Raw genomic sequence first — 25700 nt, forward strand, 5'->3', positions numbered from 1 at the left:
CCCCCTTAGACATTACATAGGCACGTGTGTCCAGAGTCCGTAAGGTCACGAATGGATATAATATGTATGAAAAGCACAATCAAAACCCAAAATGCACTTCGCACAGGTTGTTGCAAGGCTCAGACTTATGTATTCTGTCAGTGAAAGCCAACCATTGCCTAGTCCACTCTACTCCACTTTTGTAATAAATCAGTTACTCTGTCCGGAGACGGTACTTGAGCTCTTCAACATCTTCCAGATACAAGCAGCGAACGGTCAAGATGGCATCAAAAGCTGACCCGTTGCCTTCAGTGGCATATCTAGGCCCACGAACATCATACTCTCATCAGGTATGCCTAACCAACCATCCTCATATATCACAAACCCTAATAAAACTCGTAGGCAGCGATTGAATGTTTTGACCCAAACACCCACGTCTTTGAGCCCAAGACCACAATCGAAGGTACCCAACTATACCACCCAAGCCACCATACAGCTCTAACTACTCGTAGACATATTCGTCGCCGTCGAGGACCGCACCGTCACCTATGGCGTGGTTCCCTTCGAGAACTCTACCAATGGCTCCGTAGTCTTTACACTCGACCTCTTCTGCGACCGCTCCGCGCAATACCGTTCTACGCGCGTATGTGGAGAGGCTTATCTGGATGTACACCACTGCCTTCTCTCCCCTGCCAAGGACCTCAAGTCAATAACGAAGATTTACTCGCATCCTCAGGCATTCGGCCAATGTGAGACTTGGCTGAACGCAAACCTGAAAGGTGTAGAGAGAGTGGACGTTTCTTCCACCTCAAAAGCCGCTCAGATCGCCGCAGACTTTGAGGACGCTGGTGCGATAGCTAGTAAGATTGCTAGTGATGTCAAGGGGCTCAAGATACTTGCCGAGAATATCGAGGATTCCCACGATAATACTACACGCTTCTTTGTGTTGTCGGCCATTAAGCGATCTGGTGTGAGCACAGGTGAATGGACGGTGGAGGAGGGGGGCGGGAAAAAGAAAGATAAATCCCTATTATCATTCACGATCGACCATAAGTTGCCAGGCGCACTTTGCGATTCCTTGAGGGTTTTCAAGGATTTCAATCTTAATCTCACCTCCATTGTGAGTAGGCCCACTCGAGTAATCAAGTGGAATTATATCTTCTTTGTTGAGTTTGAAGGACATGCCGAGACCGATAATGCCAAGCAGGCATTGGAGGAACTGAAGAAGTACTGCGTAGACTTGAGGGTTTTGGGTAGTTACGTAGACAAGCAAGGCAGGAAGGGGTCGAGGTATAAGGAGAGTTGAGACAAATAGAAGTACGTCTTTATAAAATATGGATCTTTGCAAAGCTGAAACCAGCGCAAGCCTTGGTTCGCATAATCACTTTGACTGAAACTGAACATCACTATGTTCATTCCGTGATAAAATCTGAATTCTCGCCGATAAATATAAAAAGAGGTAAAAGGTGATGCAGAACGCCCATTGGTAAAACAGATACATTACAAAGAAACGCGCCCATTACACGAAATCTCAGTTTCAGTGGTAACAGACTAAACCTGACTGTAACCCCCGAGTCATTCTCTAGGCTCTGTTGGGTGAATAGCAATAGACTGCACAGTGGTATTTCCCCCATTTGTTCTCCTGCTCCGGAATTTTCCATGCTATAGTTTCTGTAGAAAGAGGGGGGGTTGGTTTCCCTTAATTGACGAAAAGTAGTTGTTTATTTTCCGTACTTCTGGAACTCCCAGTCTCGGTTGTCAAGTGGGCAGACCTGACGTGTCTTCAACCAACGAGATATGCAGTGGAAGTGGAAAGCGTGCTGTTGGAAATAGATTAGCCCTGGAACTTATATGTACTCTGGGTATAACACAAAGTGCGACATACATTGCAGATGCCCCAAGCAACGGTGCACTCCTCGCTGACAGCGCTGGCTTGATTAGCTTGACACTCGATGCCTATGTCGAGTTAGCGAATAATTCTAAGGTGCGCTGGGAGATGGACGGCATACAAAGGTCCATAATATGGTTGCGACAGATGGCACAGTTCTCAACGACGATATCCCATGACCATAGGGCAACGGCATTCCACTGTTTCGTTCATCAGCATCTCTTGACGTTGTAGATCGCTTTAGAAATCATTGATGGAGATCTACTTTCTTAACCTCGAATCGGGGCTTTCCAGAATCACCGGAGGGTCCACTCTTGGAGACAGCTTTTCCCTCCTTTGCGGTGGCAGCAGCAGCAGCATCCTTCATGTCAACGTCGGCCATCGTGACTAGTTGCTTCTCAGATAATTGCCTGATAGGATGAGGAAGGTAAGGGGATGATATTGTGTGGTTATGGGGATACTAGCGATGTGTACCTTGTTGGAGGATGGGCAGTGTAGTGGTGGTGGGCAGTGGTGGTGGAGGGTTGATAGCTATGGATAATGACCTATGTGATTTGGTTGCTCCTCCTTTGGTGGGGCCTAGTGGTAACATGTTCTAATAGTAGGCACATGTATTTAGGCAGCAATGATCAGACAATCAGATAGGCAGATTAGATAAGTGCGACTATCAGCAAGCTCCAGGTCGTGTCTCCTGCCCATCCCACTAATTGATTTTTTATCACATAACCTAAATTCCACTCTCCGATCACAATGGATGGACATCCTCCTAAATACCGGTCAACAAAGCCTGTCCCCTATAATCTTAATGAACGCATTCGTGGCGCCCTCGAAGAATCCTTATGTTTGCCTTCTCCTCCACCACCTTCCTCTGCTATAACTGACAAATCTCAGATGCCCAGGCGATTGAATGTCTCGGGGGTGTCATAAGCCCTGGCGTATCCACTCCCTCGCCCTCCGCAGCTCTCATCCCTCCTCACACTCACATTCGGCTCATAACAACCCTCGTTTCCCATCCATACCTCACCAGTCAGCTACCCAAGAATGAACCCACTCCCACAGCACCTATCGATGCCTTTCTTCTGCTCCGTCGGGTGCTGAAGCTGATCGGACCTCTCAATTCCGACTTTGCGGCTGCATGGGTGTTTGAAGATACCAGAGTCCGTGGACGAAGGACTAAAAAGGAAAGGGATAGAGATAACTCGCCGGCCGCCAATACTACTACTGATGATCATCTTGCCGGTGAACTTGCTGAAGGCGAATCACTATTCGCAGTGGCAGAGGATGTGTGGGCGATCGTTGGGTGGGGATTCACATGTTCAGTCCTACATCCTACACGGTGGAAATGGTGGAAACTGCAATTAGAGATCTTGCTGGATGTATTGGAAGAGGACTGGGAAGATAGACAAACAACGTGTGCGCAAACAAGTACCTCTGGTGCGTTGAAGAACGCACTGGTTGTCAAAATGCTCCCAGATACCAAAGGGAGTGCGGGTTATAAAAAAGTAATCCGCGCAATTCTTGCCAACGGAACTGGGTCAAACTTAGATCGGTGCAATCCGATTTATAAGGATGAGCTTTCTACAAAACGTCCGAAGAAGAACAATATGGGAAGCCTCAATAGTTCCTTTATCGGCGATGATCAAAACGAACCCGAAACTATTCCAGCAACATCTAAATCTCCATCGGAGGATATTGAAATGGGCGATGGTCCTTCAGATATAGAGGATGATGATACTGGCGTGGCGTGTGAATGGGGTGGAATGGAAGCCCTCATTTTACGACAACGATTTCTATCACTACTCTCATCTGTATCTTATCACCGCTGTTACATCGACATTGATGATCTCTATCGCGAGTATAAAGATATCATATTACGTTTTCCGCCGTCGAGCTTTATGCTTTTTACGTCAACATTCATTTCTGCAGAACCCAGTTATCGGGCAGCATTGAATCAGCTCATTCTCGATACTATCATCTCATCGAAGGCTCCTATGCCCAAGAGGAATGAAACAGATGATTTGACTATTGAAAAGCTCATGAATCGATATCTTCCTTGGCCTGCCAATACGACCTCTGTCAGCGATAATGCTAAAGTTGCGATGCTACTTGAGAGTATGATACGATTACTCGTAACAGAGGCAGAATTGGTCTGGAGCACAGAGCTTGAGCTAGCAGTTGAAAAGGGAATCGAGGAGAGAAGGAGAAAGGCTACAGGCGATCGAAGGATAAACAAGGAGAAGGAGAAAGAGGCGCGACTTGCGCTTGAAGATGCGGAGGGGAGGCTGAGAGCAATGATTGCATTTTTGAAGAAGAGAGCTGATACATAAATCCTATTCCCATAAGTACTTGTATTTTATTTATGTTTTTTTTGGGGGGGGGGAGTTTTTTTGCTGTTACCATAAGTACGATAGTTTCTGGGAATTTTATTTTTATTCACTAACCGTCGTTATAAGTTAATTATTTATCACGATATACCGCTCTCAGGGTTGCCACTGGTACACTAAGAATAGTTAATTACCACAATGATTGTTTGGTTCGATATTGGTACTCATGCTGTATGCACTCCAGTGCTGTTGAGAAATACGCAGTACGATCACTGCATGCTCTCAATCCCGGCAAGGAGACGCCCCGCATATGTATGGAGATATTTATTATAGGTGTTGATAGCATTTTGGCCAATCCAAAGATAATAATTATTACTTCAGTAGTGATCATCGATCGTTGGCAAGGGTCCAGGAGGCTCATTTATAGGGTTAGGGGTTCCTATAAGTAACATCGCCTAGCAACGTGCGATAAACTCCTAAGCTCAGCTCAGCTCTCTTAACTATAAGACGCCATGGCAGACACACCGGAAGATCCTGGAGTTATACGATGGGTTATTGGCTTCATCATGGTCGGAATGGCCTGGTATGTGCTCTCACCTTCCCTATTTTTATCAAAATAAGCCAGCCAGGACGGTCAAAGCTAACAATATGGACATAGGGGTTTTACCAACCCGTGAGTTGTTATCCAATTGTAATTACGATGACTGGACATAACGAGAGCTGATTATAGTCGCGAGGTGAAGATTCATCCGCAAGGCAGCAGTAAACTATAGTCCGCCTAAAAGGGATGTTCTGGAGGATCCAAATACCGGGATGGTCAAGAAATTTATCTTGAAGTTAGTTATTTAGCATATTCTATTTCTGTCCTGGGGTTTCTTATTAGTCTGTTGGTTTCTGTTCCGGGTGCTGACAGACGTGTACGTGGGCACTATAGGGCTGCATTTGCGGCTTTCGATATGTTGAAGAGGCCGAGTTATGCAATCCCGCTACGTACGTTACAGCTTATAACTTATCCATCCCCCGGCCGTGTGTTGTTTTTTAATGCATAACTCCGTATACAGTTATAAATCTCACTGGCTCCGTATGGTTTTTCCTGTTGATCGGGAAAGCTGGTATATAATTTCCTGCCCCCCCCCCTCTTTTTGGCAGCGCGCATCGATTACTTGTTTACTAACTGTAGTATAGAACTATCTCTTACTGTTCCCATCGTGAATTCGCTTGCGTTCTTATTTACTGTTTTGGGGGAGTGGTTTGCCGAGCGAAAGGTCATTAGCAAAGGTTTGTTGACCCTATAATCATGCTTCTCCCTCTTTCCTTTTTTTGCAGTGGCCTGTATCCTGACTGGTATGATATGAGCAGAGACGTGGATTGGAATGGCACTTGTTTTGGCTGGGATCGGACTTTGCGTGCATAGTAAGACTTAAGTATAGAGAAGGGCTTGTGGTTTTTAGCCATCGACTGGATTATATATATATCAAAATACATTGACATTGGGGTTGCTCGGTTTTAAGGATATAGTACTGTATATCGCACTTCATGGGTAACCTCAAGTTATCTACATAGAGCTAATTATGCTTAGCTTCAAATTAAGAAGAAGAAGAAAACGCTCTTGTACAAGCTGAGTTTTAAGCATTCTATTGACATATGTCCTCAGAAACAAATATCACCCTTGCTGCATTAAAATATCTTTTTATGAGTTTGTAGATTTAGCCCATCACTATGTCATGTAGTTAAGGCCCAAGTACAACCGGAACGAGTATCCAAGGGGCTCTATATTATATATTCATCAATTTGTTAGGTTGCGTTCGGGGTTCCGCCAATATCTTTATTTCGCCTTTAAACCTCATATGATGTCGTTGTAGCTACGGCTAATATCATGATCGTATGTATATCTTCGACCGGCCCTAAATTATAAAGGAAGATACGGGTACGTACATACCGAAACAACACGCAATAAATGAAATATCAATCAATCATCAATCACACATAGCTTTGAAACATTACCATACTAGTATTAAAATACACATATCTCAGCACCACAATATACCAAATTAACCCTTGGCTTATGATAGGGTAATTGCATGTATCTTTAATAACCCGGCCGCTAGATCATCGATCTCCATCTTTCCTACATGCACTAGTACATGTAGTTGAAGAAATCAAAATCGCAGATACGTTTGTTAACGACTACTAAATAAGCCGAGAGAGTCATGAACTACATGTAGTAGAATATGAGGCCTTTTAACTATCGTACTGTAATATAACCATTGCTTGGCGGCGACCTAATCAATCAACCAACCATTGCTTAATCATTTTATTAGATTTGCGGTCATAGATTATCACTCGGAGATCGGAATGTGTCGTTCATAGCATACTTCTCCTTTCCAAAATAGATGAGGAGTTTAATGCAAAGATTATTATTCTTATTTTATACCTGCATGTTTCCCCAAGTTTAGTGATAGTCTATTATCAGAGCCCAACTAACCAGGATTCATGAATGTCTTTATTGCCCGCAAACTTGCTTATATCTAGTCAATTATTAGCTGGGATGGCCATGGGGCAAAGAGATATTCGTGTAACATTTGTATGTAACCCCCTTGCTGGATCGATTGAGCTGTAACTTGGACTAAAGGGTACATTTGGCGACCGTTGGTTACTATACGAGATGTGTGATGTCCAAAATGTATGAGGATGTATACATAAATGATGTTGCGTGAGTAGCATATGTGATCGTGGAAATAAAGTCGTGCTGATGAATGAATTTTTGAGGGTCGTTTGATGTTGATGAGAAGAACAGGCGGTACCCGGGTTTGTTCTTTGAGAGACACTGGTGTCATCATGTGGAGTGTTGTATTTTGCGAGTCTCATCATATATCCATTGTCAGATGCTTCGTTTCCGAGTGACTTGTTATGATGAGCATAGTACCATAAGAAGCCACTAGCACTTTTTCTCTTGCTTTATCGCCACCCCCACCGTAAACAGCTGCACCCCAGATCACGCGATATCACTCGACTACCGCTGCAGCATGACGCCACGCACCTAGCCTAACATCAATCCCATTCGTCTGCTAATCCAGTTGCATCCCATAAATCCCCTTACCAAGAAAATTGGTGTAAATGCATATTTGTGGTAGTCCACCCCGGAAGAGAATACGCCCGTTTTTCCCGGCAGGAATCTTCCATGAGCTGATAAGGCAGATGGAAAAGATAGCCTGAGAAATATATCGATTTTCTTTTCATTTGACCAATAAAAAATGCAGGTTCGTAAAATACTTCACCAAACCCTGTATTCAAGACTTGACTGACTGACTAGTACGACTGACATTCACTAGAATCATCCAGTCTTTGGGATCCGCGGAAGCGGATCTTTGAGATGATATGCGAAGCAATGCCGTAGGACCCGAAGTTGAGCCTAATGAATAATTAGACATCGTAAGTGAATTTTTGTTTCGAATCATTGCACATAGGAACAACGGCGCCATCAGTAGCAGATAACCCGTCCGATCTTCGGAATGCGACAGTGGTGATTGGTTACATGTACCCTATCTGCAGGGAGAGAAGCAGCATGCCGAAAATATCGAATGAAGACGCAAAGGCATATATATCTCCTATCCAGAGACTAATGTTTAGTGGAGTACGAGTACATAGAGCACACAAGCAAAGAACAAAGGTGGTGACGATGTCGACGATGGATGCCCAGGACCTTAGCGAAGTCCTCAAAGCTCAGATAGCGTCAGATGGTGAAACATGCTTCAGTTTGACATCGGAATTTCGGTAGGTGCCGTTCCCGGTTTCGCGGGGGGATGTAGCGAAGAAAGTTCTTGGGTTGAAAATTGAAATGCTTGATAGAGCCGCATGTAAGGAAAGGGAAAGGCGTGGAATGAGCCGCGTTCGACTTTATTCGTGTGTTGACCACCCGCCATTCATAGCTCTAGCCTCTAGGGAACTACAGATTGTGGTAGAATTAATGCGAAAGTGGGTTTTCCGTGACCCGATAGTCCCATTGGCCCTCAAAGGAATTTTTGCAGTGAGCACGGGCCAAGAAACCCACCCTTTTAGTTCTGACTTTCGCAATAATTCTACCGGACACTGTACATCCAAAGATGTATCGTATTTTCTGCCTCGAAGCGGATGTGATGTCTGGATGTGGAAGTGGGGGAGAGGAAAGGACCCCGGTAGGCACATCTCTACATGTAGGTACTGTAGAGTAGAGTACCTACATGTACCTACATCCTACGGTTCTCTACCTAAATCATTTACATGTACCTACTCTATGAGTGTAGAGTAGTTACATGTATGCATCTTTTCCACATAGCTACATGTACTTCTCAACACCTGTATGTATTGTTAATTGATGCTAAAAGGCCGGTCAGATATCAATTTCATACAGGAGTAAGTTTTTCGGGATTTCAGCTTTCTTTTTTGCCGGCAAATTTATTAGGGAGGGGATGACGATGGTGGTGGGTTGAAAATCAATTATTAAGGGGCACCGCTGTTGGATAGAAATGACAAGAAAAAAACCGACTATGGCGCGAGAAGGCATAGGGGGTGGGTGTGTCAACTTCAGAGAACCTTTTTTGTATGGGAATTAGAGAAAATTCCACCGTTAGGCTAGGCGCTAGTACCATTGTGTGAGTAGATCTCCCAATTTCTATAGATTGATTGGCTGCAAACGCCGAAGTTTACACACCTACCCACCATAGCTTCTCGAGCCATAGACGATTGGAAGTAATGGGGTCAAGGACTATCGGATGTATGACATAGCTAATATCTAGGCGCTGCCGCATGGTGTGTTGATAAAAGAGTACCTGGTTGTGTTTCAATATTTGAATCTCGCGTGAACCCTCATTGCCATAGAAACGGTCAGGGATAATAAGGCTCGGCGTACGTGCTACCACTGAGCACTCGACATCATGATCAGAGATAAAATTCTGATGCAGACGGAGACAACTCATCCCTCCACCAAGAATTTTCTCTGCTTTCCTTTCCTTTCTTTTTTCTGCTAAGGGAAACCCCAAGAGCATGTACCGTACCTACATAGACCTTTTTGGTGGTCTCCGAAAAAATTACATGCAGCGCGCGCGGGAGCGGTTGCTTAGAGTACTTACGCCTAAGGAACTTCCTGCATACATGTAGTATCATCGTGTATCTACACTGCTCTACTCTACTCGTAGAGTATCATCGTGGAGATAGCTCAAGGCACAAGTACATGTAGGTACTCGTACCTACTCTAAAGTAGAGTGTTAATATTGAGGGGGCTTATGCGCGTCGTATCGATGAGATAGATCTCTTTCCAAACCTAGACCACTCAAGTGTCAGAAGTGTGGCTTGCAATTAATATTCCCTCGTTCGGAAATACGTGATACCCCGTTGAGACCAAGATCAGCTCTAGACAGAGCAACAAGAGTAGAGTATGCAAGGAAGCTCCAATCGTGAGGTACTTACCGCAGTCGGTCTCAGCCGCGGACAAAAGGTAAAAAGGGCAGGCACACATAACAAACGGGGGGCTAGGAAAAGTCGACCCAGGAATTGCGCTTGCTTGCACAGGCAAAGCACCGCCGCCACCATATTATTTGTGTCACTGAGATTTGTTTACACCCACCCAGCCGCCATTTATCGCTCTGCCTCTGAGAAGAAGCGAAAGTAGGCTGTTGTTGGTTGGATGTGTTTTTTTTGTTGTTGTTGCTGCTCGAATTCTGGTTCGTCTGCTCAGGCTGTGTGATCAGTTTATCCATCATCGAGAGACAGGAGCCTACAGAATCCCCCTTGGGTCTTCTACCTAATTTTTATACCTTAGGCGCCTGTAGGTACTTACTGCACTGCAACTGCTGCACTGCTATTCTCAGCCTGCTGTGTCGCCATTCGAGTTTTCTTCTCGCATCCTCTTGCGCATTTGGACAGAGATAGAGAGACAAACACAAACAGAGTGACATACTAGGCTAGTAGCTCTTTAATCAGCTAAAGCAGCCAGACTACCCAACCAAGCAGTAGCAGGCAGCAAAACCTCCCGTAAACAATAATCACCGTCCACAACTAGAATACAACCACTCGGATCGAAAGCGTCGCGGAAGAGGAGTAGGAAGAAAAACAGCTCCCACCCCCATTCACTCCCCGCCGCTCGCCTCGGTTGCCCGCCTCCAACCAACTGGAGTACCATCACCTGCCAGGCCCTCCCGTCGCTCATTCCAGCGTCTCATCCGCTACTCTTCCTTCCTTATCCTCCCACACCCAACCCCCAACCCCCCAACCCCCTCCATCATCATCATCATCATCATCACCATTACTACCTCCCTCTCCACTGTCAGCAATCAACATCACAACTAAACAATACATTCATTGGAATAGCTTTCGCCTCTATCATCTCTCTCGCTATTCTTGCTCCTCAGACGGAGCTCTACCCTGTAACCAAGTTATTTTCTTCTTCCTCCGTTGGCATTATTGGTGTATCCGCCTGCCTTGCGGCTGGTTGATTCACAGCGACAGTTTCAGCAACGTGGGTATCAATAAAAAGGTACCCGATAATTCAATTCTCCACGAAATCCCTATTAGACTGTTTCTAATTTGTCTCTTCTTTTTTTGGCGCCTAGACCGCACGCGGTCATAGTTGGTAAACTCAACAAAAATGGGAGGGAATAATGCACAGGAGCAGTCCGTACTCAGCTCTCAGGGGAGCTACACTGCAACCGACCTGTCACGCAGGACAGATCACACCAGCTTCTCTATTCCCGAAGACGGTCGTCCAATTACTATTCAAACGAACCGAAGAAGAAAAAAGGATGCTGATGCAAGCACCACGTTGAGCGGAACCAACACTTCGCTGCTGATAGAGTATTTCGAAAATGGCAAGCCGAATGGCGGATCCCCCAACCGTCGTCCGAGCGTTCGGGTCAAAGTAACCCCATCGGCTCAAAGGCGCCACCAAGTTAAATCTTCTTCTGACGGGAATGGTCTACATATCTCGGACGCTGGCACCAGTCCTCGAAGACCATCCCATACCCAAAGAATATCGCTGTCGCCGCACATAGGAGAGGACAGATTAGTTATGGGTGATAACCGGTCAACTTCTGGAGACCATTCATCGATCACATCGTATAATTCTGCCGATCAACCATACGTTAGCATCACTCGAGAAGCAGCTAGCCCTGAATCTGTCAATAGCTCTCCTAGGGACAAAAGTGAATCTTACAATCGTCGTGCCGCTCGACGGAATAGGTCTGCGTCAAGGAGCAAACAACCCGAAGGCTACTTTGAGAAGGATTCAATCAAGTCGCAGAAAGGAGTAAGGAGTAGGAGTATGAGTAGGGAGTACGATATCCAGGAAGAAGCTGGGCTTAAAGCACCGAAATTAGGCCGCAGAAGGAGCAGAAGCCTTAGTCGGGAACGCATATCGAATCGGGAATCAATAGCTCTAAGCCAACACGAGAAGCAATCAATCGAGCAGAGTGTGATGGAAGGATTTGAAAAGTTGGGCAAAGGACGTAATGCTAAATCACGAAAAGGATCGCAAAGCCGGGGTGGGAGCACCATGGCTGGTGACTACCTAACGGCGCCTCGTGCGAGAAGCCGTAGCCGGAGTCGTGATCGAGAAGTTGATGACATCACAGCTGAGAAAAATCGACAACGCCGTAAAGCGTCTCAAATGGAGGAGTCCCAATTGCAAAGAACCGCTTCAATCAATAACCCGGCGCTTCTTGATCTTGTAGAAGATGCCATAAAACGACTCATCCTCCCACAACTCAATGAAATCAAGACCAATAATAATCAAACGAAGCTTTCAAAGTTCGACCCAACGGTTGCATCGGCCCTGCTTGAACGCCAGGGTAGTAAGAGGCTCGACAAGAGTTTAAGCATGCCTAACGTTGCACAGCCGATGGTAGTTCTAACTCCAGACATGGAAAAAGGAAATGGCCAGGGTATGGTAATCGCTGGCGGTGCTGATTCTCAAGTTTCAGAGAACAACCGAGAGGTAGTTTCACAAGTCATGGCGGAATTAAATGATGCGATTGACAACGGGTTCGCTGACGCTACACCTGAGAAGTCCGAAATGTCGTATCCTAAAGCGCCAGGCCTTGGACTTGGCCCTCCTCAATCCCCGATCCTGTCCGAGGCCGGAGAGGGAGTATCGCTTGTGGGTGCGATTCCTAACGGCGAGAGACTTGAGATGCCAGATGGACCAAATAGGCTAGATACTCCCGAGACATACGCGGAAACCAGGGCATCTATTCTATCAGCAAGATCAGGCCTCCCATATCCAAAAGAGAACGGGATGACTACTGGGCATACACCTCCGCCACCAGATTCAGAGTTTCCGGTGTTTAGTGAGCTGAATTTACCGCACCGAGCATCGAGAAGCAACCTATCGGAGCGCGATGGCACTGATAGTAAATCATTAGCTAACAAGCGTTCACATCTCAATATTAATAGCAACGGTTATGATAACGATGGTGTGAGTTCAGTTTCTTCCGGACGTAGCATCGGAGAAGGCGAGCGAGCGCTATCGATTGCCTCTCTCAGTTCAACACAGAGCACCAAGTTGGCGAAGCAGCGAAGGGGCCAGTACAAAGGCAAAGGAAAAGAGAACGCGGACATGTCAAATATTCACGAAAACGAGTACTGGAACGGAGATGTTTCCAAGAGGAATGGTGCAGTAGACGCATACTTTGCAAAAGTACGGGAGGAAGCGCAGGAGAATGCGCTCATGGATGCTAGAATTCAGGGTACATCTATTGAAGCAAGACACTTGAATACAGAAACCCAGCATAACTTCGACCCCGCAGACATGGAGAAAGACGGCCAGCGAGTTTTCATGTTGGGGGGCAATCCCTCGATGAGATCCACACCGGTTGTCCCACATTCTCACCAAGCGTCTGTACTCGATGCCCCATCCAACCATGGCATGTCCGACGTGTCTTATAGAACAGGCTCTGCCCCTGCACTGGGTCCAAGTGCTCTACCTAGGGCTGGTGATAATGTGCCAGAGACTCATATGAATCTGGGAGAGGACGACGAAGAGATCAATACCAATCCCTCTATAATCCAAGGACCCATTGGTCATGGTCCAGATGATTGGCAATTCAACCCTGCCAATGATCATCAATACAATGATGAAGAATCCAACGGAATGCCGCCATCTCTCCGGTCACTGTCACCAGCGATTCAGACAAAAGATGAAGGTTATATTTCTGCTGCTAATCCTGGTATGCAATCACCAGGTCCTATGACGCCTATTCAGCAAATGGGGAGCCCATCTATGGGCATGGGAGCTATCCGTGGTATTGGTCTTGAAGATGATGATTACTATGGTGGACACAGAAGAATGGGTAGTGGCAATTCCCATGGCATGCCATCACCATTATATGACAGTGCAACTGGAAGAGGGGTTGATAGGATTCAGTCAAAAGATATTGTTGCACTAATGGATCACGTATGGGCTTTCTACCTACCTTGCAGGTTTGCATACTGACAATTTCTAGCTTACTGTCCGTGATGCTCAGCGTAATGCTCGAGACACCGAGATTCTAGTTACGTTGGTACGGAGTGCTGCGGAAATGAGGAACTCATTCGAGGATATGAAGAAGCAACTTGAGAGTCAGCAAAGGACTATTGTTGACGAAGTAGGAATAAATACCGAGAGAAGCGTGCAGAAGGTTATACAGGGCCCCCGACCATTGCCACCTTCGGCGCCTCGTGTCCCTAGATATAGACCTGAGGAAGAGGACGATGAGGGTCCGGCGAAGAAACGCAATGTTTTTAGAAGAGCGCTCAAGGGACTGAGTATGAAGAGCTCTAACGATCTTCAAAGAATAGAAGAGATGTGGGTTATCTTGAGATATATTTTCTTTTGCGAAGGCACTAACATTAAGGGAACAGGCTTTGCACCTTGTTGACTGAGGTCGAGGGTTTGAAGGGTGGCCAAGAGTTTTATCAGCAAAGTTTGGGACAGAGTCAAAGTTTGGGTACATTTGATGCTTTCAAGAGCCCCGGTAATACAGAAACTGCAGGAACTGAGACTGGTGGGCCCGCGAATTCTTCAGGTGCAAATTCGGGCTATTACAGCGGCGTTCCTAGCCAGCCCAGCGCCAGCAACAGGATTTATCAAGATGAGCGACCGCGGCAGTCAAATCGAATCACGCCTATTGAAGAAGACGCTGTGCTTCGAACTCCGCCACGTGAGGCCCCGCAAGAAGTCCCCCGTGAGGTTAGAGGTGGCTCGTTACCTCTTAATACGCCTCCCGAGACAAGGGCGCCTCCGGCTGTTTTCAGTAACGATAATACCCCAACAAAGTCGGCGGAAAAAAGTAAGCGTGAATCTGGTACTTCCTCCATTTTTCCTAAAATCTCACGATGGTCAGAAACTACGACTTCCACCGCCGTCAGAGGGTTTCTGAAAAAAGGAAAGAACCACGCAGCCGGTGAGGCTTCAGACGGTTCCCGATCAGATATCAACTTTTGGGAGCCCCCTGTTAAGAGCACCCAGGCCGAGCCTCTTTCACCATACTCGGAAGGGCAGCAAACGGAGAAAGCCATGTCGCCCGTTCCCCCTTCTTCAAGGGGCACAGATGCTCCAATCAACCACTCCAACCGCAGATCCTTGGAAGTGCATGCTCCACAACCCCGGATGCCCTACAACCACCAACTTGAGGCGCAAGCTCAGCAGCTTATGGCTTCAGGAATCGTCCCCAATTCTCCGAATGCTAATGCGTCGGTATCGAGTTTGGGAACATTCCCACCTCTAGGTCCTGGAGGATTTTCCGATGGAAAGCTGATGTCTCCTTTAGCACAGGATGCTTACAATCAACATCTACAACAGCAGGGGCTACTAATAAAAACCCCCATGAATGGTGGACCACCGCGACCACCAAAGGAGCCAGTCACTCCCGCCGCTACTGTCGAGGATAGCGAATATCCCTCATCAGAAAAGAGAAAATCTAGACACAGGGATGAAAATGGCGAAAAGATTAGGAAACCCAAGAAGGAGAGGACTGAGGAAGAAAAGCAGAGGCGTAAGGAAAGAAAGGAGAGAAAAGAACGCGAGAGAGAAGCAGGCGCTTCCTCATCTGCCTCAAGGAAGAAGTCTCGTGATTTGCTATCACCCGAGCAAGAAGGAGGAGTAAGTTACCATTTTCACATTTACCGCTTGGGAGTATACGCTAATAATATTGGTCTTAATTTAGCTCGGATCACCATTTTCAGCACGTTCCCCATCAACAGCATCTAGGTTGCAAGGACCTCGGCCATTGTCGAGTAACAGTAACAAAGAGAACGCTAGAAGACACAGGCATCAATCCTCCCAAGGTACCGCAGGTGAGCCCCAGCTCCCCAATCTTGAAAGCAATCAATATTGATTTTGCCCCATCTAGATACCTTTGGTAACACCCAAGAATATGAAACTTATGGTGGCAATTATCGATGATAATCTCATGTCGTAATGATACCGATTTCTTTTGGACTCTTTATGTTTTTATTCATTTACCACTGTCACCTTCATCCGAGTCATGGAATGTTTTTTTCTTTCAAGTTCAGTTGGGGCAATACTCTTGTTCATTTAGCTACATGAATTGTTTTAGGATTGTTGGATTTTCTTATCTATATTCTTGGGAAACCTTTATTTTCTTTTCATTGTAATTTCACCATACCAAGGGGGTTCATGCTTTCATTTCTGCTTCATTTGAAAAGGTAGCGGGTAGGTTTTTCTGGTGTTTCTCTCTCTCTCTATACTTCACTTCAATTTTATCTGGATCATTTATCAGCGTATTTCAATTTGGCTTTGGGAAGTTTTAAAAACCCTTTTAGATAAAAGGTTTTTTTGACTGGCCACGATAACATGATTTACTGGATTCTTGACTTTGTTCTTAAAGGCTTGTCTTTTTCTTTTGGTAGGCGGCCTTCTATTTCTTTACGATATGATTCGGATGTGTATGAATGCTTGTGTTACGTTGCAGTTGGCCTATGGATTGTTGGGGATGGGAGGCGCAGAAAATATTTAGTGGTTTGGTTGAATGATTTATAAAAGCTCAGATTTTCAAGTCGAGGAATTTATGGACTTATGAACTTATGAACTTATGAGGAGGTATTGCGTTCTATATCCACCTTAGCAGTGTTTTTTTATGTGAACGACAGGCATAAGGCGGATGCAGGCGGATGCACTATTCCTATTGCAGATAACACTATATTGAGCCTCACCGTCGCAAAAAAAAAAATTCCAAGGGTCCCTGATCTAGATAGAGTAGAATCCTCAATATTACTTTAGCTATATACATACATCTCCTACGATATAATCGCCTGCAGGCTGCACAAACGACAATTGACCTAACACTCCCCCACTACTACTACCATCTCCTCCGTATAATAATACTAATAAACACATAAACAACCTCTCGTAAGCTGCCCATTCATGACCAGCGAACAGACAGTGCAGTAATAACCAACTTTCTAGACAACTACACCACACAAATCGCACAATGGCGCCCTACCACGCACCACCTACCAAAGTCCTCTCATCGACACCTCTCTCGTCATCCCAGGCGCACGCCTTCCTCTCCACCTTTACGCTCGCCGCAAACGACGGGGGCGCGGGCCAGAACGAGATCGTCCTCACAAACTTGAAGCGCATCGAGCAGGCGCTGCTCGGAATCTATGTTCCACGACCGGTCAAGGAAGACATGATTCTCGAGGAGGGTATGACGGATATGGCTGCGCCGATTGCGGACGAGGAGGTGCCCGTCGAGGGCGTCGGCGAGGAGTATGTGGAGGGCGAGGAGAATGGCGAGGATGAGATGTACGCGCTGGAGGATAGAGAGGAGGAGAGGAATACGATGATCCCGGAGGTTACTACGGCTAAGAAGCCTAAGGTGGATAAGAAGGCTGATAAGAAGGCTAGGAGAAAGGAGGAGAAGAAGGCAAGAGCGGAGCAGAGGAAAAAGGAGAGGCACGATGAGGACGATGACGAGGATGATGATGAGTAGAGTTGTAAAAAATTGATGTAAATGGGTCTCTTTTTTTTCTTTCTCTCTTAGCATAATCATTATTTCTGGATCTTCTCCAAACTATGTAGGCGTTTTGGAAATCGCATGATTAGCATAATCTACTCTGGATACTCACGCGTTAATTAAGTCCTAAGAATTCTTAGTAGCAACGACCTCACAAATTGCGCAGGACCTAGTTAACGCACGAGTAATTGTTCATAAATAGTAGGGAAGGTGTTCGTTCGTATTCCGTTCTTAGATTATATTGGGTGGTGTCTTTGAAATATATAACTAGTTCTTACGCCTACATAACCATCTAAGACAGATAGTGATTCTTTAACTGTTAAAGGCATTTTCTAGATGGAGCGCGAGAAATATTAGTAGTTGAAGGCGGTATTTGTTTAAAACACAGCGGTAGAAAGAAAGGTGGTATCTAACAAAACTGCGGGGAGCGAGACGGACGCGACCCAGGCCCGAGTGATACTTCGTGCAGTAAAAACATGGACAAATCTGTTCATCCATATCCAATGATATAAAACGCACCTATTCAGGCTAAGAGCGACTTTGCGTATAGTTATAGGAATCTTCAATTACTAATTTAAGAGAAATCTCCCATAGCAATAACCAATCTGTCATGTTCACGACTAAAGGTGGCTGAGGCCGATCAGAGTAGCCCAAGGCTTTAACTGATCTGACATGTATATGAGTATATCTAACGTATCGAAACATCATATCAGATTATTTCACAGCCAGATACTTTGGCAACGTGGTATGTAATTGTAACATACTATCGAAAATCTGTTGTACTTAGGTTAGAATAGTTCCACATGTAGCCTATAATTGCAGGAATTATGACTGAAAGGCATAAATCCTATATTTTGATACACTTCGAGTGAGGCGTGTAGGCGCAGGGCTACATGTAATAAAGGGAATTCGAGTGAGTTATTATGACTGAGCTAGTGCACGTGGGTCACAATAGCTCATACGCTACCACGGAGGAGACCACATAGAATGGACAAAGTATCCGAAACGCCCCTACCGAGTATTAAGCACATGATCATGGCTTTCATATATGCTTAAGAGTCACTCTAATGTCCCTCCCAGACCTAAACAGAGGAGGAGGGGCGATTGTATAATACAGGATATCGTACACACATTATATACACCATTACAAAACTCCCTTCACCAAGATTGCGCACCTATGATATCTGGGTAGTCGTCATTTTCTCGAGCTCTTCTATTGTTGGTGGCACATCCTGGAATGCGTTCTCCAGCGGCGTCTTCCTGACTTTCCAGACATCCTCACTGCTGGCGCCCGTTTTGTATTTGGCTGCTCTTTCCTTATTACGTGCCATTATCATCGCCTGTATTTTTATTTTCTTTAGAAAAGCTCAACAAAGAATTAGATAGGGTAGAAGAGAGGTATTTGCCAACCTTTCTCGTCACAGGCCCATACATCTTCGCCCTCATGCAAAACCTCCAGTCCTGGCTCTTTTGCGAGCAATCCCTCAACTCACCATATCGATACACTACCATCACGTTTTAGCTCTCCTCCCCACAGCAGTCATAAGTAATAAAGAAAAAACCAACCGTTCAAGAACTGCCCTCCCACGGAATAGCAGTAATACATCTCGTCGAACGCCGTGATGCAGTTCATTTCGCCCGGAAACGAAGACCCCAGCGAGGCATCCTCCTCCTCAACCTCCCCACGGTCCCGGCCGTCCCTTTTTCGGGGGTCTTTGGAGCTGCCGCTGCTCTGCTCCTTGTCGAAGGCCGCTATGAACTCTGCGAGCTCGGCGTCAGCCTGCTCATCGCGGGTAGGTTTTTTTGCGGAGGGCTGGGGAGGTGGAGGAGGGGGAGGAAGCTTGGTTTCCTCCTCGGGTTCTTTATTATTATTATCGCTGCTCCAGAAACCCATTGTGAATTGAGTTGTATCGTTTTTTCTAGATTTGGGTAGCTGGTAGTATAATTGGGCTCGCAAAGGAAGTTGCGAAAAGCTACAGCCGGGTAAGAGCACAGGCCAATAACCGCATATTAAAGCTTCGAGTGATAGGTGATGACCTGTCTATCTTGGCACATGCTTGTGCTTTCTCACCTCCAACCTCGTCGACCGCTGCTACAGCAATCCAATCCAACCCAGCACACCTTGATGGACAACCGAATCAACTACGTGGCTATATACGAGCTCAGCGGATCTAGAACAAAATCTTGCCTTTTTTATTTCCATAAATTTAAATGGAAGTTCCTGGAGCACGGATAGAAAAGCTGAGTGATTCTTGATGATTTAGAGAACTGCGTGATTTTTCATGTTTCAAGTTTTTTCAGATTTGGTGCACCCTATCTGACTCTTCTGGACCTGACCCTGGCTTGGTCTTGCTCTTTTCTCCTCCACTCCCAGAACCAACAGCCAATATACCCACTTACTCCTCCTCATCCTCTATACCTCTATCAACTAGAGTCATCACCTTCGAAAAGACTTCATCTCCAAAGATCACAACACCCAAGCCAGTATGTGTCTTTCACAAAGCTCCTTGAACGGGCTCGCGCCCGATTCGGACCCTTCCTCTCCACAGATCGAGAACCATCCTGTAAATCAAGACCCCATTACAGAGGAACTCGAAAGTGAGAGCTCGATCCCCAACCTTTCGACAAGGGCAGAGGTATCCGAAGCCGTTTCTTCAAGTAACGATGCCGGGCCACCACAGGATAATCTCATCTCACTTGCCCATCTCCCCAGCGAGATCATCGTGATGATTGGCGGGTTCCTGCGGCTCAGGGACCTGCAGAAGTTTCTCCTAAGCTGCAACCGTTTCAGCCAGCTTCTGGGCCGCAGCCTGAATATGCTTGCCTGCAAAGACAAGAGACTTTCCACAAAGGCTCTTTTCTACGCTGCTGCCAACGGGAACTATGACCTCGTCAAGACCCTGCTCGAAAAGGGTACGGGAATAACCGTCATGGAATACACACGTGAGGCGGTTACTGCCCGCGGGGGTGGCAAGTGGGGATACGAAATCATCCACGAAACGCCCGACGACTGCTACGAGGAGCTCTTTGACTTTGTGCTTTCCGAGGGCGAAAACTTGGTCCTCATGTGGAACAAGAAGGCATACACTGCACTCCACTGGGCCATCAAGACGGAGGATAAACTGCTGACCTCGCTACTGCTCACCAAGGGTGCTACCGCCGTCTTCAGGACCGACTACCGCGAGGGCACTGGCCCGCTGCATATCGCGGCCTGTAAATACAGCTTCAACATGACGTATTTCCTCCTCTGCAAGGGGTTTCCGGTCGACCAGCGTGATGCGGAGAATCTCACGGCACTTCAGGCGGTCTTGAGACACCAGAAGGATACCATTTCTTGCAAGTCGACGGTTATGCTGCTGCTGGAAAAGGGGGCTTCGGTCACGGTTAGGAACAAGTGGTTGATGACCCCGCTGCACCACATCGTAAATTTTGAGAACTGGGCCTCGCTGATCCCGGTTATCGTGGCGTTGGGGGCGGACGTGAATGCGAGAAATCGTTGGGGAGCTACTCCGTTGCATATTGCGGCCAAGTTGGGGAACTTGCAGGTTGTCAACGAGCTATTGGTGGCGGGTGCGGATGTCAACATTGTCAACGACCAGGAGAGGACAGCGTGGGGACTCGCGATGGCGTACCGTAGGAGTGATGTGGCCTGTATCCTGAGTATGATCGGCGGCTCGGTCGAGGATTAAGGATACAAGTAACGAAGGATGGAAGAGGAGGATCGTAATATTTTAACCCTAATACCCCTCCCTCCCTCCCTCCCTCCATCCCCCCTTCCCTCTCTCTTTCCTATATAACTCTGGGTTTCTACGGTTGAATGGTTCGGACAGATTGACGGATTTACGGATTTACACGCAATACATCACATAAAGATGGAAATGGGATTTAGTTTCTGGCAGCCATTTTTTTACTTTGTCGTTTCGTTGATGATCGGTTTGAAATGTGTGTATTTTGCTAGTGATATACATAATGCAGATATCAAATGGCAGAGTTATGTGAGCTACACATGCGTCCGTTGCCGCGCAAGTGTTTAAGGTTGTTCTGTTCATTTGGAAGATGAATTCCGATCATTGACACCTGGTGGCAACCGATCACATCGCCGCTAGCAAATTAGTTGATTGATAATTCGTTTGTTTAGCCCCTAGCAAAACAACAGTCGATATTGCACCAGACCCCTTTGAACCTGATCTTTAGAAGTGGTTTTAGACGACTTGGCACTAGTATTGGGCGAAGCAGAGCATAGGGCTCCAGCTCTGTGCCTATGAGTCTATTTCTCCAATCACGGTCACTCACGCTGGCTGCAAATCACTCAAACAGGCCCATGTCCCATAGCGTACCCACATAGTTAATACACATCTATATACATTAAAGCAACAGCCAATCTACTAACTACAAGCTTTTTTCTCTTTTCCCCGCAAGCCCACGCCCAGCCCAAGCCAATGATAACTTTTTCTTGTCGAGAAAACTACAACTACAAAGACAAACTAAACTAATCCGACAGCATATCGGCATAGTCCTCCGCACTGGCAAACGTCGGCAGGTTCTTGAGCTTTCTGCGCTTCTTCCTGCGGTCGTTTCCAGGCTCCTTCTCGCCCTCTGCCTCCGCCTCCGCCTTCGTCTTGGCCTGCAGCTCGGCTTCAAACGCCTTGTCGAGTGCGTCGGGGACGTCGTCGTCGTCGCTCCACACATCGTCCTCGTCGTCGCCGCCAAAGTCCGGCACATCGCTGCCATCGTCTTCATCCACCGCGGCACCCCCTTCTTCTTCATCCTCATCCTCATCCTCATCCTCGTCCTCGATATCATCAAGGTCCATATCCTCATCGTCGTCAAAGTCAGCGCCCTCATCCCCACTATCCATCTCCGCGCCGCCCAACTCCGGCCGGCTCCCCACCATCGCCTTCCAGATCTCCTCCTCATTCGCCTCCTCCTCCTCCTCGCTGTCAACCGCAGCATCTTTCGCCGCCTTCTTCTCCGCGGCCGCCGTCTTCTTGGGCGCCGCCTGGTTGAAGTACTTGTGGAAGAAGACCTCGTCCACGGGCACGTCCTCGACGCGGCGGCGCCAGAAGGCGTCAGAGTTGACGGGCACCTGCGCCTTGCCGGCTGCGCGCGTGGAGAGCACCATCCCGCGCGTGTCGCCGCCGTCGAGCGGCTGCATGATTGATGCGCCGCGGGCGGCGGTGGACACGCTGGACTTGGCGGCGCGGTAGACGAAGCGGTCCAGGAAGTGGGTGAGCGTGTGCATGCCGAGGTCGGGCTTGCTGGGCATCTTGCGCTTGGAGAGGAGGCTGGTGGCGAAGAGGGCGACGGAGGGGTGGTAGTAGTTGAGGAAGGGGAGCTGTCCGGTGTGTTAGTATGGGGGTACGATCATTGATAGGAGAAAGGGGGGGGGCTTACAATCTCCCAAAGACAGCTGCGGTCTGCATTGGCGTGCGAGGGGTCCCTCTTCCGCCCATCATACTCAACACGCTTCTCCTCAGACTTCTCCTCAGCGGCGGGCTTCTCTTCGTCCTCCTCAGGCACGTCGCGGAACACCTCCTCCTCGTCCTCAAGCGTCTCCTGCGGCGTGTCCATGAGCTGGTGCAGCGACGGGATCGCCGTCTCGAGCTCGCTGAGCAGGAACAGGACACCGCAGATGAACGGCGGCTGGTGGAAGGTCGAGATCTGGATCAGACGCTTGACGAAGGCGCGCACGCGCTTGATCTGCGCGTCGGCTTTGAGCGCCTTGAAGAGCAGGTTCAGGTACATGGCCTGCTTCGAGGAGGTGACCAGGCGCTGGTCCAGCAGCGACTCGTAGAGCGTTCTGTAGAAACGGTCTGAGACAGCCTATTCACATATATCAGTATCAGAAGCTCACCCCCCCCCCCCCCCCCACCAAACACACATCCACACACAGAGAGAGAAAGAAGAGCACTATCATACCTGCTTACTATTCGCCACCTGAAAGATCAGCATCAGCGCCTGAATGCTCGTATTAAAATTGCCCGAATGCGTGATGCGGAACAGCGTATCCATATGCTTCTGGAACACCTCATCCTCCACCTGCGAGAACGGGAACGCACGATTAACCCCCGTCAGCACCGCCGAGATCAGCTTCGCATTCAGCTCCTCCGCAAACTGCTCCTTCTTCTCCTCCGCCTCCCTGCGCAGCTTCGCCTTCCTATTCAACTTACCCCCCCTCCGTGGCGGCGGCGCCCCCTTCCCGCCCTTCTTCTTCTTCTGGTCCTCGTCGTCGTCGGCAAACTTGGTATGCGATCCAAGCCCTGTTGCATTCACGCCGGTGGCAGCAGGCGTGTTGTTGTCCTTCTTGAGGATGCCCGTGAAGACGGCGAAATACAGGTTGAGTAGGCGGTTCGCCACGTCCACCTCGCGCGTCGACAGGATCGTCTGGTTGAGCGTGATGATGGCGTAGTACTTTGCGTGCACGCTGTTTCCGGGGCGGAAGACGACCTCGGACTCGATGCTGTTGATGATGATGCTCTTCATGGCCGGGTGCGTGCTCTGCAGCTTCAGCAGTAGGTACGAGACTTTCGAGGAGACCTTTTTGTCTGTGTCGCCCTGTGTAATTCCGTTGAGTGAGATTTCATGATCCTATATATGGGGAGAGAGGGGGCTTACGAGTTTGTTGACCAGGAGACGCAGCAGGTTTGCTTCCTGCTCCGGCTTCTCCTTCAGAAGCTCCCAGACATAGCCCACGGCGTGGGTGCGCGCGAACTCCAGCTGATCACTGCACAGCGCCTCGAGCGTCTTGAGGATCTCGAAATAGAACGTCTTGAGCCAGTCCTCATACGCCCACACGAGCATATGCAGATCCGACGCCTGCGGGCTGCCCAGTCCGGGCTGCTTATTAAAGAAGCGGAGCTTCCTCCCCGGCGGGAGCACCACGCCCGAGGCAAACAGGTCCTTGATGGCGCCCATTGCGGAGACGGCCTGCGAGCGCGACTTCTTGCGCGCGAGGCCGAGCAGCGTCTCGAGCGTCTTTGTGGTGTGCAGCGGCGACTCCTGGCAGATGAGGGTGAGCGCGGAGATCTTGTCGGTGAGTGTTCCTGAGGTCATGATTGTGGAGAGGAACTGGCGGTCGGAGGACTTGGTTAGGTGTGTGGTGGAGTAGGTTGTGTTTTCGCTGGTGAGGAGGTGCTTGCCGTGGCGGTGGAGGGCCTCGATCTGGGAGGGGGAGGGCGGGTGCGCGGGCGGGTCGAGCGCGGGGAGGGTGGCGGCGTGCCAGTCGGGGCGCGGCGTGAAGAGGAGCTTGCTGTTCTTGGAGGCGGGGTCGGTTGGCGCGGCGAAGGTTGTGACTGGGGGGGCGGCTTTCGCGGGGGCGGGGGGCTCGGGGGCTGAGGCTTCTTCCATTTCTTCGTCCTCTTCCTCTTCGTCCTCCTCTTCCTCTTCATCCTCCTCTTCCTCGTCTTCGTCATCCTCTTCATCCTCTTCGTCTTCCTCCTCCGACTCCACATCAGCAACGGCAAACTTCCCCTCAAGCCCAATCTCCTTCATGAACCCCGCCAGCGCCTCCGTCAGCCCCTTCTCCGCCTTCTCCGACTCCGCAAACCCGACCTCGTCGACCTCGGAGTCAGACTCAATGTCCTTGACGAGATCAAGGTCCTCCTGCGTCCCGCCCAGCTCGACAATCTCCTTGAGCAGCGCGGCCTTGTCGATGCCGCGCTTCTGGCCGGGCTTGGTGGGGAGCACTTGCGCTTGCGGCTTGGTCTCGCCGTCGAGGGAGCGCTTTTGGCCGCGGTCGGTGGGTTTGGACTGGGACTTGTCGGTGGTGGGGGTGGAGGCGGGCTTGCCGACGATGAGGTCTTTGGTATTGGTCTTGTCCTTCTTGTCCTTCTTGTCTTTTCCGTCCTTCTTGTCGGCGGTGTCTTTCTTGTCCTTCTTGTCGGCGGTGGTTTTGGGGTCTTTCTTGTCCTGTTTGGTATCTTTCTTGTCATGCTTGGCATCTTTCTTTTCGGCAGCGTCCACTTTATCTTTCTTGTCTTTTTTGCCCTTCTTGTCCTTCTTCTCATTGACACCGGCCTTCTTGTCGTCCTTCTTCTCACCGACATCCTGCTTGTCCTGCTTCTTCTCGTCCTCGTTCTTCTTCTTATCCTTCTTCTCCTTCTTCTCCTTCTTCTCCGGGCGCGCGCCTTTACCCTTCCCCTCCTGCTGCCTCGCCTTCTCAAACCCGCTCTGGATCGTCTGCGTGAGCTTGTTCAGTGCGTCCTCTGACAGCAGCGGTACTGCCTCGACCTCTGCTCCCCCAGTGCCATTGCCATTGTCAGTCTGGGCTGCCACCGGCCCGGCGGCGTCGACGGGCTTCTGTTTCGACTTCTTGCCCATGGTCTGTCTGTCTGTCTGTCTGTCTGTGTTGATTATATCTGTAGTCGTAGTCGTAGTCGTAGTTGTAGTTGGGCGACAATTGGCAGGCGGGCAGAAAATCCGAAATTTTCGGTAGCGTGTGCAGGCTGGGATGCGCTGAACACGGTGATCAATTAAGCATCCCTGTCTCCTCCCTTGTGTGGGCTCGGCGGGCCGCCCCAC

At 48.4% G+C, this 25700-nt stretch overlaps 10 protein-coding genes across 10 annotated transcripts; 7 read left to right on the forward strand and 3 right to left on the reverse strand.

Annotated features, from left to right (window-relative positions):
• Window positions 1-260: 260 nt before the first annotated feature.
• Window positions 261-1285, forward strand: H6S33_000759 (uncharacterized protein; the record flags this gene model as incomplete). Its single annotated transcript, XM_044832171.1, has 4 exons — window positions 261-329; window positions 382-442; window positions 492-1099; window positions 1187-1285. 4 exons carry the CDS (start codon window positions 261-263, stop codon window positions 1283-1285), a joined length of 837 nt encoding a protein of 278 aa, XP_044700318.1.
• Window positions 1286-1700: 415 nt separating this feature from the next.
• On the reverse strand, window positions 1701-2249 carry H6S33_000760 (uncharacterized protein; the record flags this gene model as incomplete). The annotated part of the gene is made up of 4 exons (XM_044832173.1): window positions 1701-1799; window positions 1865-1935; window positions 1989-2067; window positions 2133-2249. The coding sequence occupies 4 exons, from the start codon at window positions 2247-2249 to the stop codon at window positions 1701-1703; spliced, it is 366 nt and encodes a 121-aa protein (XP_044700319.1).
• Window positions 2250-2617: 368 nt separating this feature from the next.
• H6S33_000761 (uncharacterized protein) lies at window positions 2618-4194 on the forward strand (the record flags this gene model as incomplete). The annotated part of the gene is made up of 2 exons (XM_044832174.1): window positions 2618-2708; window positions 2759-4194. The coding sequence occupies 2 exons, from the start codon at window positions 2618-2620 to the stop codon at window positions 4192-4194; spliced, it is 1527 nt and encodes a 508-aa protein (XP_044700320.1).
• A 32-nt stretch (window positions 4195-4226) lies between these two features.
• Window positions 4227-4640, forward strand: H6S33_000762 (uncharacterized protein; the record flags this gene model as incomplete). Its single annotated transcript, XM_044832175.1, has 3 exons — window positions 4227-4269; window positions 4321-4503; window positions 4576-4640. 3 exons carry the CDS (start codon window positions 4227-4229, stop codon window positions 4638-4640), a joined length of 291 nt encoding a protein of 96 aa, XP_044700321.1.
• Window positions 4641-4703: 63 nt separating this feature from the next.
• H6S33_000763 (uncharacterized protein) lies at window positions 4704-5615 on the forward strand (the record flags this gene model as incomplete). Its single annotated transcript, XM_044832176.1, has 7 exons — window positions 4704-4774; window positions 4850-4864; window positions 4935-5027; window positions 5126-5181; window positions 5253-5303; window positions 5377-5469; window positions 5551-5615. 7 exons carry the CDS (start codon window positions 4704-4706, stop codon window positions 5613-5615), a joined length of 444 nt encoding a protein of 147 aa, XP_044700322.1.
• Window positions 5616-10813: 5198 nt separating this feature from the next.
• Window positions 10814-15536, forward strand: H6S33_000764 (uncharacterized protein; the record flags this gene model as incomplete). The annotated part of the gene is made up of 6 exons (XM_044832177.1): window positions 10814-12157; window positions 12230-12908; window positions 12969-13615; window positions 13665-14005; window positions 14062-15301; window positions 15366-15536. The coding sequence occupies 6 exons, from the start codon at window positions 10814-10816 to the stop codon at window positions 15534-15536; spliced, it is 4422 nt and encodes a 1473-aa protein (XP_044700323.1).
• Window positions 15537-16652: 1116 nt separating this feature from the next.
• Window positions 16653-17156, forward strand: H6S33_000765 (uncharacterized protein; the record flags this gene model as incomplete). The annotated part of the gene is made up of 1 exon (XM_044832178.1): window positions 16653-17156. The coding sequence occupies one exon, from the start codon at window positions 16653-16655 to the stop codon at window positions 17154-17156; it is 504 nt and encodes a 167-aa protein (XP_044700324.1).
• Window positions 17157-18355: 1199 nt separating this feature from the next.
• Window positions 18356-19074, reverse strand: H6S33_000766 (uncharacterized protein; the record flags this gene model as incomplete). The annotated part of the gene is made up of 3 exons (XM_044832179.1): window positions 18356-18520; window positions 18591-18685; window positions 18747-19074. 3 exons carry the CDS (start codon window positions 19072-19074, stop codon window positions 18356-18358), a joined length of 588 nt encoding a protein of 195 aa, XP_044700325.1.
• Window positions 19075-19666: 592 nt separating this feature from the next.
• Window positions 19667-20869, forward strand: H6S33_000767 (uncharacterized protein; the record flags this gene model as incomplete). The annotated part of the gene is made up of 1 exon (XM_044832180.1): window positions 19667-20869. The coding sequence occupies one exon, from the start codon at window positions 19667-19669 to the stop codon at window positions 20867-20869; it is 1203 nt and encodes a 400-aa protein (XP_044700326.1).
• An 800-nt stretch (window positions 20870-21669) lies between these two features.
• H6S33_000768 (uncharacterized protein) lies at window positions 21670-25499 on the reverse strand (the record flags this gene model as incomplete). Its single annotated transcript, XM_044832181.1, has 4 exons — window positions 21670-22515; window positions 22575-23003; window positions 23100-23735; window positions 23796-25499. 4 exons carry the CDS (start codon window positions 25497-25499, stop codon window positions 21670-21672), a joined length of 3615 nt encoding a protein of 1204 aa, XP_044700327.1.
• Window positions 25500-25700: the final 201 nt, after the last annotated feature.

This window comes from Morchella sextelata (genome assembly GCF_020137385.1).
Source record: "Morchella sextelata strain SCLS chromosome Unknown scls_1, whole genome shotgun sequence".
Taxonomy (NCBI): Eukaryota; Fungi; Ascomycota; class Pezizomycetes; order Pezizales; family Morchellaceae; genus Morchella; species Morchella sextelata.